The 15300-nt window shown below is 33.3% G+C and overlaps 1 protein-coding gene across 18 annotated transcripts in view; it reads right to left on the bottom strand.

Moving 5' to 3' along the window:
- CHL1 (cell adhesion molecule L1 like) overlaps positions 1-15300 on the bottom strand; it is a 218426-nt gene that overhangs the window by 82213 nt on the left and 120913 nt on the right. For all 18 annotated transcript variants that reach the window (XM_059390177.1, XM_059390180.1, XM_059390173.1 and 15 more), the window contains 2 exons: positions 9398-9578; positions 3614-3719 (listed from right to left, as the gene is read on the bottom strand). In XM_059390177.1, coding sequence (XP_059246160.1) covers positions 3614-3719; positions 9398-9488 — 197 coding nt within the window. In that variant the 5' untranslated portion in view covers positions 9489-9578. The remainder of the gene's footprint in view (positions 1-3613; positions 3720-9397; positions 9579-15300) is intronic.

The following is a 15300-nucleotide window of genomic DNA, read 5'->3' as shown; positions in this document are numbered from 1 at the left end:
AGGAGAACCCAGAGAGCATTTTTGCTTTCTTCGGCCACGTGAGGTTAAAACATGAAAACAGCTGTCTATAACCAACCAAGTGGGTCCTCATCAGACACCAAATCGGTAAGGCCTTGATCTTGGTCTGCCCAGTCCCCAGAACCATGTGACAAATGTACATTTGTTGTTTAAACCACCCAGTCTGTGCCATTTTTATTATAGCATGCTGAACTAAGACCAACCCATAAAAAAGCTATAACAACTAAGAAAACAAAAACTGCAGACAGGTTTTGTTCTGTTCTTTTTAAAGTTACTATTTTTTAAATTTTTTCATTTGGAAAGGTATTTCACTAACACTTTGAAGACTGCTTTTTTTTAAAATTTTTTATTTTTTATAAACATATATTTTTATCCCCAGGGGTACAGGTCTGTGAATCACCAGGTTTACACACTTCACAGCACTTTGAAGACTACTTAATCCAAAAACATATAATATGTCATCATATGTGTTATGTGAAGAGTTCACTCAAAATTTAAAAAAAAAAAAAAAAAAACAAGTACCATTAAATGTGGTCACATTTCCTATCTAGATTTTTAGACATATTAGTAACATATTTGAGACCACAAAAATATAAAGGTTTGAAAACTGAGTTTTTCTGATTATTACGATGCTACTAAAGACAGTTTCTATGACAATATTATTTCCTGTCATATGATTACTACTGAAGTTACTTAACAATTTGCATTTTTCCCCTTTTATAAACAAACCGTGGTAAACAACCTTAACATCATTTATTTTTTGGCACTTATCCAAATATTTCATGAGACCAATCTCTTAAAAGTAAGAACGACAGACCAATAACATAAGAAAATGTTTATAGCTGTTGATAAATGTTGCAGAATTGTATTCCAGAAAAAAAAAATACAGTGTTAAATTCTCACCCCAGTGTGGAACCATGTTATTTCTGTGGATGAGGTTATAAAAAGTTTTTTAAAAAGTTATTAATCTAATAATGACTTTCCAAGTTGATTTTATTCAACATTTCATATATGAATTATCCATGCAAATTGTGGAATGTTTCAGGACACCATTTTCTTACACTAAACTATCTGATTATTCTTTCACCAGGAATAACAAACCTTTGTGAGACACAGTTTTTTTTTTTTTTTTTTTAGGAGCATATCTGCCTTCTTCCCAATTCCAGTTCTTTTATGTCTTCTCTCTATGTGTGTTTTATGTTTTACCGGCTTTACTTACAAAGAACACAAAGAATCTATTTTTTAAATTCCAGTATGTTGAATGGGATCACTTCACCTATACAGAATTAAACATTTCCACTTGGAAATATGTTACATGTTTTCATTCATTGAAATCTTCTTTCCTCATCCTAGGCAAAACCTTATAGACACTGCCCCCAATTTAAATCCCACATAGTTCTTGTTACATAGTATTTGATATTGTTTTTGTCGATGTTGCTACCACTAACTGTTAAGACTGACGGATTTTTTTTTCCTTTTGCTATTGTGATGGGATTTTTCCTTCTTGTTTCCCAATTGTTTTCTAACTGCCTTATATGCAAATCTAATTAAACTTTTTAAAATTTATCTTTAATTTTTAAATCAACTTACAATTGACCACTTCAGTGTAGCCCTTTGTATTTATAAAAGCTTGTTTTTACCCAGCAAATAGATAGAATAACAAATTCCATGATAATTATAATAATATTATTATTATTAATATTATTTAATATTATTATATTATAACATTTAATATTATTTAATATTATTATAATATTATAATATAATAATATTAAATAATATTATTAAATAATATTACTTGATAATATTATTTAATAATATTATTTGATAATATTATTTAATAATATCATTAAATAATATTAAATATTTAAATATTGTTATTTAATATTATTAAATAATAATATTTTCTCATATGTATAGATTTTATTTTCTTGCATTATTGTATTAGACAAGGTTCTAGGAAAATAAGTAAGAGTGTTACCAGAAGACATTCTATTCTTATTACTGAATTTATTATAAATGCTAGTGGTATTTCATAATTAAATTCATACTGGTTATAGACCTAATAAACAAATTTGATCATTAATCATTTCTGACGATTGTAGGGTATTATCTTCTGATATATAACTCAATTCATTACTATTTATCATAATATTGACTGATCCATATTAATCCAGCCATAATGATTGACTAAATTCTTCTTCATATAATTCTATCCACATTTACATATACTAATTGAATATATTCCATTTGGTAAACTATAGATAATAATGATAATTTAAAACATTAATGATTCATTAAGAATGATTTTTAAGGGGCGCCTGGGTGGCTCAGTGGTTTGGGCTGCTGCCTTCGGCTCGGGTCATGATCTCAGGGTCCTGAGATCGAGCCCCGCATTGGGCTCCCTGCTCCGCAGGAAGCCTGCTTCTCTCTCTCTCTCTCTCTTTCTCTGCCTACCTCTCTGCCTACTTGTGATCTCTGTCTGTCAAATAAATAAATAAAATATTAAAAAAAAAAAAAGAATGATTTTTAAAATATCAAATTATCAGGTAATAATAATGTTAGTCACAATACAACTTCAAATAATAAATTTTCCTTAAATATGTGTCTTAGTATATGGAAGAGAATCACACAAATCAGTAGAAGTATGTAGCTTTGTTGCCCATTTTAGAATCATCTACATTAAAATATAAAATTCTCCCTACAGCTTCTCCCTCTTCACTCCCAACATACACACTTTCTTTCTCCCTTCCAAAGTGTGGAGGGATTTTGAAAAAACTTTATCACTGATTATGATCACCTACACTAACAATTAATTAATAAAACACTAGATAAAATATACAATGCAGTTAGCATTCAGATGACTAAATATTTCTATGATAACTTAAAAAATATCAAGTAACAGCCTACTCACTGAATAAAATATGTGTCACATTAAAAAAAGTATGTGTCACATTTAAAGACATGCAATAGTAAATATGTACAGAATGTCATTTATCAATGTGTTAACTTTCAGGGGCACCTGGGTGGCTCAGTGGGTTGAGCCCCTGCCTTTGGCTCAGGTCCTGATCTCAGGGTCCTGGGATCAAGCCCCGCATTGGGCTCTCTTCCTCTCTCTCTGCTTGCCTCTCTGACTACTTGTAATCTATCTCTCTGTCAAATAAATAAATAAAATCTTTTAAAAAAATGTATTAACTTTCAGCTTAACAAATGCTACCTTTCACTATGCAGAATAAAGGATCTTCTGGATTTTGGCTACCTTGTTCACCTGTAAGGAATTATCAACTATTTCCATGAAATACATATTCCATATCATTACATATATATTCCATATCATTACAACTAAAACCTACGTTAAATATTTAACATAAGGCAATTTATTTTATGGTAAAAATGATTTCGACTTGCAGAAGAACATACGTAAACCAAACTTTATTTTCATAAACATAGCTAGTATTTTTTTTTTTTTGGCAACTCTTAACTTTAATCATGTGTAGTTTTAGAGTTCAACAAGCTTATGATGGTCAGAATACAAAGAAATTTAAAAAGAGATTATATACATATAAACAATTATTTCATTTGCAAGTATACTCACATTGGTTCCGGATTTCCTTTAGCTTCACATTCGATTTGAAAATATTCATCAAAGGGAAAGGCAACTTGCACTTTTGATTGTTTTATGATTGTTGGAACCTGTTGAACTAAATATCAAAATATGTATATGAAGATCATGGTCTTCAAATATTAGGTCAGCTGAATTTAGCTATAACAAAAATACTTGAAATCCTATACTGATAAGAGAACTATAAAAAAAATGTGAAGTACAGAACAAATCTGATTTCCTCATTGAAAAATATATTTTATTAGTTAATTGAGGTTTGCTCTTGGGTCATTTTTTTTTTAATTCCAGTGTAGTCAACATAGTATAATATTAGTTTCAAGTATACAATACAGTGATTCAACAATTCTACACATTACTCAGTGTTCATAGTGATAAGTATACTCTTAACTTCCTTTATCTGTTTCACCCATCCCCGCCCACCCACTGCCCATCTGGTAACCATCCCTTTGTTCTCTATGGTTAAGAGTCTGTTTTTTGGTTTGTATATTTTTTTCTTTGTTCATTTGTTTTCCTTTTTAAATTCTGGAATTTAAGAAGGAAAACATATGGTATTTGTTTTTCTCTGATTGATTTCACTTAGCCTATACCCTCTAGATCTATCCATGTCACTGCAAATGGCAAGGTTACATTCTTTTCTGGATGAATTTATATATATATATATATATTATATATATATATAATATCACTTCTTCATTCACCTATCAATGGACACTTTAGGTACTTCCAGAATCTGGCTACTGTAAATGATGCCTCAATAAACACAGGGGTGCATATATCTTTGCAAATTAATGTTTGTGCTTTCTTTGGGTAGATACCCAGTAGTGGAATTGCTAGATCATATGGTAATCCTATTTTTAACTTTTTTGAGGAATCTCCATACTGTTTTCTACAGTGGCTACACAAGGCTGCATTCCCACCAACAGTGTATAAAGATTTCTTTTTCTCCACATCCAACACTTGTTGTTTCTTGTGTTTTGGATTTTTAGCCATTCTGAGAGGTATGAGGTGATATCACATTGTGGTTTTTAATTTGTTGATGATTAGTGATGCTGCATATATTTTCATTTATCTGTTGGTCAACTCTAAGTCTTTGGAGAAATGCCTGTTCAAGTCTTCTGCCCATTTTTAACTGGATTATGCAAAATGTATTTAATTTTAAAGGACATACTTCACTGATACCGTTTCATTTCATGTTGCCAAAAGTATTCATTTTATTTAAACCCAGATAAAGAAACAATTTGTAGAGCAGAACAAAAATTGCCATATCGTTACAACTTTAAAATCTCTATTTTTAAATTACTGATATTTACTCTATGTTGATATGTGCATATATATTTTTATTTAATTCAGTCATTTTGACAGTTTTTTTTTAATTTAATGTCTTAGTTTCCTAAGACATTATAATTATTTTACCACTTTTCCATTATTTATTCTCATTGTTTTGTGATCATTTCTTGGATAATTTTATTATTGGACATTTGATTTTTCTTTCTTTTTTCTCTTTCCAGGTAACATGTACTTCTATAGGCATTTAAATTTTTCAAGCATATTAAGTTTTTCCTTTATTGAATTAATGACTTATGATAAATTTCTAAATAGTAGTTACACAAATAGTATTTACTCTGGATAAATGATAATATCATTTCACAAGAGGATATTAACTATAAACAACACATGAGTATACAGTTTCCAACATCCTTGCCACAAATGAACACCAACCTAAAAATGATAAAAATACTTTGCTAATTATTACAAAGGAAATTATAACATCCTCATTCTATTTTTATTTCTACTTATTGCTTTTATTAATAAATGCTTTTCCCTAAGCTTGTTTATTGTTTGTCATTCCCCATTTATAAATTATCCTCTCAGTATTACTGGGGGCTTGGGGTTAGTTTCTTCCCCTTAGAATTTAGCAGCAATCATCAGCAATAAAAATAAACAATGGTATTTTTAAATGGATTCTACATATTCAAATATCTCCTCATCTTGCGATAAACTTTTTTAGTGTCTCAAAGTTAAATAACCTTCAACACAAACTTAAAAAGTAGGCAGGTGACTTTGTTTCTCACTAAGTGAAGCAGCTGGATGAGAATTATGTTCATAAAATAAGTGTACTAATGCTGAAGATACGGACATGGTTAGGTTTTGAAGAGGGACACAGATGATAGGTAAAGATCTACTGTCTGTGAGCACTCAATAGTTTTCAAACTGATGCATTACCATTTTAGTATTCTTACAACCTCTAGTAAGGAAAGGGACAGCACTGAATTCATAAGGAAGTATAAGCGATTCAGCAGTAGGAAGCTGATTTCAGCAAATATGTTTTGAGAAAAGCAATTAGCAGAAATGCACTGAGCCTGATTAGGTAAGTAATATTCCACAGTGGAGTTACAAATAGAGCCCTAAACCCAGTTACACCGAGCCAGACCATAAACCACTGTATTTTCTCACTTGTAAAGTTAGGAATTCGAGCTAAATTGTTCTCAGACTTTTTGGTCTCAGGATCTCTCTACATTCTTAAAAACTAGAGGAAGTCCCAAAGGGCATTTGTTCATTTGATTTTTATCTAACAATATTTACCTAATTAGAAATTAAAACTGAGAAAACTTTTAAAATTTTATTATTAATCCATTTTAAATAATCTTTTTTTGTTTGTTTTTGTTTTTTATTTATTTAAATAATCTTATATGTTAAAATAATTACCTATTTTATCAAGAACATGAAATATAATGAGAACAGTGGCATTGTTTTTACATTTCGCAAATCTCTTTAATATCTTCAGAGAAGGAAGCTGGATTCTCACATCTACTTCTACATACAATCTGTCACAAAAGTTGTTCTGCTTAACTATATGAAGAAAATCCAGCTCTATACAGATAGGTACTTGAATACTTCATCATCCTTTCTGATGATTGTGGACATGCTTCTTAAATAGTACACCAAAACTCATTATGTGGTAGTTTCTCAAACATTGACTACAATATAGAATCTGAAATCATATCAATGAACTTTTCATATTCTATTATACTAACATGTTTTACCCATAATTTTTTTTAAGATTTTTTTTTTCAGTAACTCTATGCCTAATGTGGGGCTCAAACTTACAACCCCAAGATCAAGAGTTGCATGTTCTACCCACTGAGCCAGCTAAGTGCCCCATCCATGGCATCTTTTTCACCTAGGTAGAATTTTGTAACATTATGCAATAATCACTTAGAAAAAAAAAAAATACTGTTTCATGGACCCTGAGATGTCCATGGATCATTTTAAGCATTGATGGCCAGCCTAGAATAATAAGTGAAAGCTATTTTTCCAATTCTAAAAAAAATTTTTGGTTTAATGAATCTGATCATTGAGCTTTACTAGTTTAGGTACATGGGCCCAAGTTCAGTCCTTATCCATCGGATATTCATAAACATTTTAACAACATGCAAAAAAAAAAATCATACCTTCATGGACATTTACCTTGTTTCTGATTGCTACCGCTTCTAAGTAGAACAAGTCTTGAGCTTATTGCAAATTCATATTATTTAAATTTTATTACAGTTATAAAAGGTGAGGGATGATGTACAATAGTAACAGTCCCTAAGATACCAGCTAATAACTTGTGAACAAATTTTTTATTAGAACATAATTCTTCCTTAAATTTGCTAAGGTTGTAAAGTCTCAGCAATAATGAATTACTCAGGGAATGGAACTAATAACCTTTGAGTGTTTATAAGAATATATATTCTACATTATAAATCCTTTCCTCCATAATTGGGCCAATTACAGATATACCAGACTCGTTGACATTCACACTGGATACCTGTCTTAGTTGCATTTACTAGTGAGTGCTCTGGAGCACTGAAATGAATGGTTAATAATATTCAGTTCCTCTGAAAACATCATTAATATTTTATAACAATTGTTGTCTAAGGACATTACAGAATGAAAATGCATAAGTAACTGAGACAACAACCAGAATAAAAAAAAATGTGTGTTACGGATTAATATAAACTTTTAAATTTTTTACTACTGATGAACTAAATGAGAAAAGAAGGAAAGGAAATGTATATTCTAAGGGAACATGATCAGGAATCTGAATCAGGAATCCCAGTGCATCTTTGTTGCTACCAGGGAAAAAAATGTAAGATTATTAGCCTCCTTCTCACAAGGATCACCAAGAACTTTGCTCTCAATTTGGCACTGCACACTCAAACCAAAAGAACATACTGAAGATGAATAATTTCCAGTTCTTGACTTGAATGTCTACAACTAGGCTAATATATATTGTGTGTAGACTAAGAGATTTCAGCTTGATTTAAAGAGAACTTTAAATCTGTACATCTACAGAACAAGTAGGTGAAATTCCTCAAGAAGAAAGAATATCCAAGAGAGACTCTGTCAGGACAATGGAGAAGGAATTCTCATTTAGGGGTGAATTCAAAGGGTATGGCTGCCCAAAGTGTATGATGTGAAACGCCTATATGAAGTCATTTAAGGTGGCCCTCAGAAAAATGGTTCAAAAACACATTATATTGTATAGTCAGGGACTAACTTTCTTTTCTATTCACTTTCAGATCAAGTACTTCAGAAGAAAAGTTTCAGTTCAGAATTAGCAAGCCTCTTCATATTTATTCAACTTGCTGAGCTCAAGTCTAATTGTCTAAAGCTTAGATGATATGCAAAGGTCATTTCCAAGGCTAAGAATCAAATAAACAAGCACTGCCTCTTGTATTATAAATCTCCAAATTACATATAGAAAAGACAGGAGGAGGGCGTGTGGGTGGCATCTGTCTTAGGCTTAGGTCATATTTGAGGGTCCTGGGATGAAGCCCACATTTGGGTTTCCCGATTCTTCCTGCTCCTCCCCCTGCTCCCCCCCTCCCCTGCTGGTGCACTCTCTGTCAAATAAATAAATAAAATCTCTTTAAAAAAAAAAAAAAAGACAGGAGGGATAATACAGGAAACATATGGATAAAGATATCTAAATAACCTCTCAAGGGTCTTTTATATTTCCTGTCCTAACAACACAAGGGGAATTCCCCATATCTCTGTTACACAGCTGATACAGTATTACATAAACTGTTTGTAAACGTATTATTTTTATTATTTTATGTATTTCAAGATATATATTTCCATAAAACCAATGACTAACCTCTGGATATGTATGTCATAGATATTTATGTATGTCAAGATATATATTTCCATAAAACCAATGACCTAACCTCTGGTTATGAATTCATAGTATGTAATGTCTAGATTTTCAGAGTTGTTATCATCTTATACTTTTAGTTGTATTTCAATGGCTCTTCAATATTTAATTAATTCTTTGTTTTCATTCTTACATATACAACCATTTTGAAAAAAGATACAAAATGTATTCCCTTCCTTTTTATCATAATTGGTTGAATACCACTAATTTCTGAATCATAACACTCCCTAAAATAAATTAACGGAGTATATAAATAACAGCCATTGGTAATATTGAAGAGTATCTTATGTGGCAAAGCACCTGATCTATAATACATGTGTGCCAAGTTTTCACAAGAAGAGTCAAAAAGCCTGAGCTGTAAAATAATTATAGCAAGCAACCAAAGACAAGACAGTCAATTTTTTAAAAAGGGAATGATGAATTCTGATGACAGATTGCTGGAAAATAAATACAAACATAGTAGAAAAATCACATCTTCAAACTACAAGTATTCTACTTAAAAATGAAAATGCAAGTAAGAAATTCCATGAAGTAGGTATTGAATGCTGTCATTTTACCTGACAGTGGTATATCCATGGCTGTAGAGAATTTCAACAGAAGACAAATTAGAGATACAATTAATCCTCTTCCTCCTAACAGCATCTCCATTGCTCTTCAGGATGGAGGCAACTCAGGAAGAATGAAAATTGTGATGTTTCCGTTGACTTTTGGTTTAAGGCTGAGAAGAATGTAGTTCACCTGGGAATTCAAAAAACAAACAAAATGACATATATTTTAAGTTCTTATACTCTGAAATGACCCCTTAATTTTTTTTTACAGATTTTATTTATTTGAGAGAGAGCACAAGCAGAGGTGGTAGGTTGTAGGGGTAGGGGTATTCCTGGGGGGTTGTAGGCAAGTGGCAGGAGCAGGCTCCCCACTGAGCAGGGAGCAAGACGAGGGCTCCATCCCAGGACCCTGAAATCATGACCTGAGCTGAAGGCAGATGCTTGACATACTGAGCCACCCAGGCACCCCTGACAATAAAATTTAAACAAATGTTTCTGCTGCAATAATTTTCCTCTTGATGAAACACTTTACCAGTAACTCCACATAAATATTATTATTCTTTCTATATGCTTTATTAAAGGACAGGTGATATATGCTACAGTGTAAACGATGACCCATTCCAGTGAACTATATTTTTTGGCCAGATGGATTTTTGCATCAAGGCACTCTAGTACATTCTATCAGGGGTGGGTGTCAGTGCTATGAGAACAACTTCATTTACCCCATTTTGTTCAAAATGTAGCTCTTTTTCAAACAATTCTTTGGATCGGGCAACTAACCCGACTTGAGTCATTTATGAAGCATCACAAATCTAACTGCTGATTTTTTTTAATAGCTTATTTATTTATTTGATAGACAGATCACAAGTAGGCAGAGAGCGGGTGGGGGAAGCAGGCTCCCTGGTAAGCAGAGAGCCCCGATGCGGGGGCTCAATCCCAGAACCCAAGATCACGACCTAAGCCAAAGGTAGAGTCTTAACCCACTGAGCCACTCAGACACCCCCGTTGATTTTTTTGACAAAATAACTTTTCATGTTCAAGGTTATGACACTAATAGAAAGTGAACAGCAAGATACAGGAGTGGAAGACATGAAAGACAAATGGATAAGGATCAGCCACTCTAACATTTATAAATTTGGGTTTTGTTGAAGCAGAAAATAATTATCCTCAGCTACTTTACACTTAAGCGGAATGTTCATTCACTCCATATTGTGTAGAAATAAAAAATAAAATGTCAACTTTCGGGGAGCCTGGGTGGCTAAGTGGGTTGAAGCCTCTGCTTTCAGCTCAGGTCATGATCCCAGGGTCCTGGGATCGAGTCCCGCATCAGGCTCTCTGCTTGGCAGGGAGCCTGCTTCCTCCTCTCTCTCCGCCAGCTTCTCTGCCTACTTGTGATCTCTGTCTGTCAAATAAATAAATAAAATCTTTAAAAATAAATAAATGTCAATTTTCCTTAATGTTCTCAGATCATTTCAATTTTATTATTAAACACCATGATAATAGATATCTAAACATTGTTTATAACATATATTTAAAATAAATTTGCTCATAATGTGATAGTTTTTCAGGGGCTCAATTTTCTTTTTCCATAAAAATCAATTACTCTATTCAATTACAACTGGTTCAAAAAATTAATGAATATAGAGTCAGATAACCCATCAACTTTATACATTTTTTAATTTAAATTCAATTAATTAACATATAATGTATTACTGGTTTCAGAGGTAGAGGTCAGTTATTCATAAGTCTTATACAATACCCAGTGCTCATTACATCATGTGCCCTCCTTAATGTCTATCACCCAGTTACAGCATTCCCCCACCCCACACCCTCCAGTAACCCTCAGTTTGTTTTCTATGATTAAGAGTATCTTTGTCTCCGTCTCTGATTTCATCATGTTTTTCCTCTTCTCCCCTATGATCCTGTTTTGTTTCTTAAATTCCACATATCAGTGAGATCATATGATTATTATCTTTCTCTGACTGACTTATTGCACTTAGCAAAACACCCTCTATTTCCAGCCCTGTTGTTGCAAATGGCAAGATTTAATTTTTGATGACTGAGTAATATTCCACTGTGTATAGCTATAATATATTCTTTATCCATTCAGCATTCAATGGACATCTGGACTCTTTCCATAATTCGGCTATTGTGGACATTGCTGCTATAAACATTGGGGTACAAGTGCCCCTTCAGATAAATTCTTCAGGTGAATACTACATTTATATCTCTAGGGCAAATATCCAGTAGTGCAGTTTCTGGGTCATAGGGTAGCTCTACTTTCCATTTTTTGAAGAAACTCCATACTGACTTCCAGAGCAACTGCACCTGCTTGCATTCCCACCAACAGTGTAAGAGGGTCCCCCTTCATTGCATCCTTGTCAACATCTGTCGTTTCCTGTCTTGTTAATTTTAGCCATTCCGACTTGTGTGAGGTGGTATCTCATTGTGGTTTTGATTTGTATTTCCCTGATGGTGAGTGATAAGGAACAAGTTTTCATGTTTCTGTTGGCCATTTGGATTTCTTTGGAGAAATGTCTGTTCATGACTTCTGCCCATTTCTTGATTGGATTATTTGCTCTTTGGGTGTTGAGTTTGGTAAGTTCTTTATAGATTTTGGATACTAGCCTTTTATCTGATAAGACATTTACAAATACCTTCTCCCATTCTGTCAGTTGTCTTTTGGTTTTGTCAACTGTTTCTTTTGCTGTGCAAAAGCGTTTTATCTCGCTGAATTCCAAAAGTTCCTTTTTTGCTTTTTTTTTCCCCTTGCCTTTGGAGATGTGTCTAGTTAGAATGCTATGGCTGCCACAAAGGTTGCTGCCTATGTTCTCCTCAAGGATTTTAATGGATTCCTGTCTCACATTTAGGTCTGTCATCCATTTTAAGTCTGTTTTTGTGTATGATGTAAGGAAATGGTCCAGTTTCATTCTTTTGCATGTGGCTGTCCAATTTTCCAAACATCATTTGTTGAAGAGACTTTTTCCATTGGACATTCTTTTCTGCTTTGTCAAAGATTAGTTGACCACAGAGTTGAGGGTCCATTTCTAGACTTTGTATTCTGTTTCATTGATCTATGTGTCTGTTTTTGTGCCAGTACCATACAATCTTGATAATTCCAGCTTTGTAATAGAGCTTGAAGTCCAAAATTGTGATGCCACCAGCTTTGGCTTTCTTTTTCAGCATTCCTTTGGCTATTCAAGGTCTTTTCTCATTTCATACAAATTTTATGATTATTTGCTACCATTCTGTGAAAAAAATCAATGGTATTTTGATACAGATTGCATTGAATGTGTATATTACTCTAGGTAGCATAGACATTTTCATAATATTTGTTCTTCCAATCTATGAGCATGGGGTGTTTTTCCATTTCTCTGTGTGATCCTCAATTTCTCTCATAAATATTTTGTAGTTCTCTGAGTACAGATCTTTTGCCTCTTCAGTTAATTTTATTCTTAGGTATCTTATGGTTTTGGTGCAATTATAAATGGGATTGGCTCCTTAATTTCTCTTTCTTCTGTTTCTTCATTAGTGTATAGTAATGCAACTGATTTCTGTGCATTGACTTTATATCTTGCTACTTTGCTGAATTCTTATATAGGTTCTAGCAATTTTTGGGTGGAATCTTTTGCACACAGGGTATCATGTCATCTGCAAAAGGAGTTTGACGTCTTCTTTGACGATTCAGATGTCTTTTATTTATTTATTTTTGTTTTTGTTTTTGTTTTCAGATCGCTGAGGCTAGGATTTCTAGTACTATGTTGAACAGCAGTGGTGATAGTGGACATGCCTACTGTGTTCTGGCTTTGGAGGAGAAGCTCTCAGTTTGTACCCATTGAGAATGATATTCTCTGTGAGTTCTTCATATAAGGCTTTTATGATACTGAGGTATGTTTCCTCTATCCTTAAACTGGGAAGAGTTTTAATCAAGAAAGGATGCTGTACTTTGTCAAATACATTTTCTGCATCAATTGAGAGGATCATAGGGTCTTACTTATCCTTTCTTTTATTTCTGTCATGTATCACATTGATGGATTTGGAGATGTTGATCCATCCTTGCAGCTCAGGGACAAATCCCACTTGGTCATGGCAGATAATCCTTTTAATGTACTGTTTTGATACTATTGGCTAGTGTTGTGGTGAGAATTTTTGCATCCATGTCCCTCAGGGACACTGGTCTGTAATTACCTTTTGGGTGGGATGTTTGGTTTTGGGATCAAGGTAATGCTGGCTTCAGAGAAAGAGTTTGGAAGTTTTCCTTCCATTTATATTTTGTGAAAGAGCTTCAAAAGAACAAGTATTAATTCTTCTTTAAATGTTTGGTAGAAATCCTCTGGGAACCTATCCAGCCCTAGACTCTGGTTTATTGAGGATTTGTGATTATTGCTTCAATTTCCTTGCTCTTCTTATGGGTCTCTTCAGGTTTTCTATTTCTTCCGGATTCAGTTTTGGTAGTTTATATGTCTCTAGAAGTGCATCCATTTCTTTCAGACTGTGTAATTTGTTGGCATATATTTGCCTTGCTCATTCAGAATTTAATTTTTTGTGTCATTTCTCTTTTCTTTTTGATAAGTCTGGCCAGGGGTTTATCAGTCTTATTAATTCTTTCAAAGAACCAGCTCCCAGTTCCATTGACCTGTTCTACTGTTTTTTGTTTTTGGGTTTTTTTTGTTTGTTTGTTTGTTTGTTTCTATTTCATGGATTTCTGCTTTAATCTTTATTATTTCTCCTCTGCTAGGTTTAGCTTTTTTTTTTTTTTTTTTTGCTCTTCTTTCTCCAGCTCTTTTAGGTGTATGGTTAGATTGTGTATTTGAGGCCTTTCTTGTTTCTTGAAGAAAGCTTGTATTACTCTATACTTCCCTCTTAGGACCACCTTTATTGCATCCCAAAGGTTTTGTTTTCATTTTCACTTGTTTCCATGAATTTTTTTTAACTCTTTAATTTCCTGGTTGACCCATTCATTCTTTAGTAGGATGCTCTTTAGCCTCCATGTTTTTTAGTTCTTTTCAACTTTCCTCTTGTGATTGAGTTCAAGTTTCAAAGCACTGTGGTCTGAAAATATTCAGGGAATGATCCTAATCTTTTGGTACCAGTTGAGACCTGATTTGTGACCTAGTGTGTGATCTATTCTGGAGAATGTTCCATGTGCACTCAAGAAGAATGTGAATTCTGTTGCTTTAGGATGGAATGTTCTGAATATATCTGTGAAGTCCATCTGGTCCAGTGTGTCATTCAAAGCTTTTGTTTCCTTGTTGATCTTCTGCTCAGATGATCAGTTTATTGCAGTGAGTGGGGTATTAAAGTCCCCTATTATTATTATTATTGTATTATTGACATATTTCTTTAATTCTGTTACTAATTGGCTGCTGCCATTGTAGGGGCATAAATATTTACAATTCTTAGATCTCCTTGTTGGACAGACCCTTTAATTATGATATAGTATCTGTCCATAATCTCTTATTACAGTCTTTGGTTTAAAATCTATTTTTTCTGGTATAAGGATTGCCACCCCAGCCCTCTTTTGATGTCCATTAGCATGATAAATGGTTTTCCATCCCCTCACTTTATTTTATTTTATTTTTTAAAAAGATGTTATTTATTTGGCAGTGCCTGGGTGGCTCAGTGGGTTAAAGCCTCTGCCTTCAGCTCAGGTCATGATCTCCGGGTCCTGGGATCAACCCCGCATTGGGCTCTCTGCTCAGCAGGGAGCCTGCTTCCTCCTCTCTCTCTGCCTGCTTGTCTGCCTACTTGTGATCTCCATCTGTCAAATAAATAAATAAAATCTTAAAAAAAAAAAAAAAGAATCACGGGGGGAAACCCCCATGAATTCTATATGCTATATTCCTCTAGCTTTGGAATTTTGCAGTTCTCAGTGATCAGTAAACTTGGTCTTGGCTGGATGTTCTTGCACC

The sequence above is a fragment of the Mustela nigripes genome, chromosome 2 (assembly GCF_022355385.1).
Source record: "Mustela nigripes isolate SB6536 chromosome 2, MUSNIG.SB6536, whole genome shotgun sequence".
Taxonomy (NCBI): domain Eukaryota; kingdom Metazoa; phylum Chordata; class Mammalia; order Carnivora; family Mustelidae; genus Mustela; species Mustela nigripes.
The sequence above is the reverse complement of the archived record's forward strand: the minus strand, read 5'-3'. Positions and strand labels throughout refer to the sequence as shown.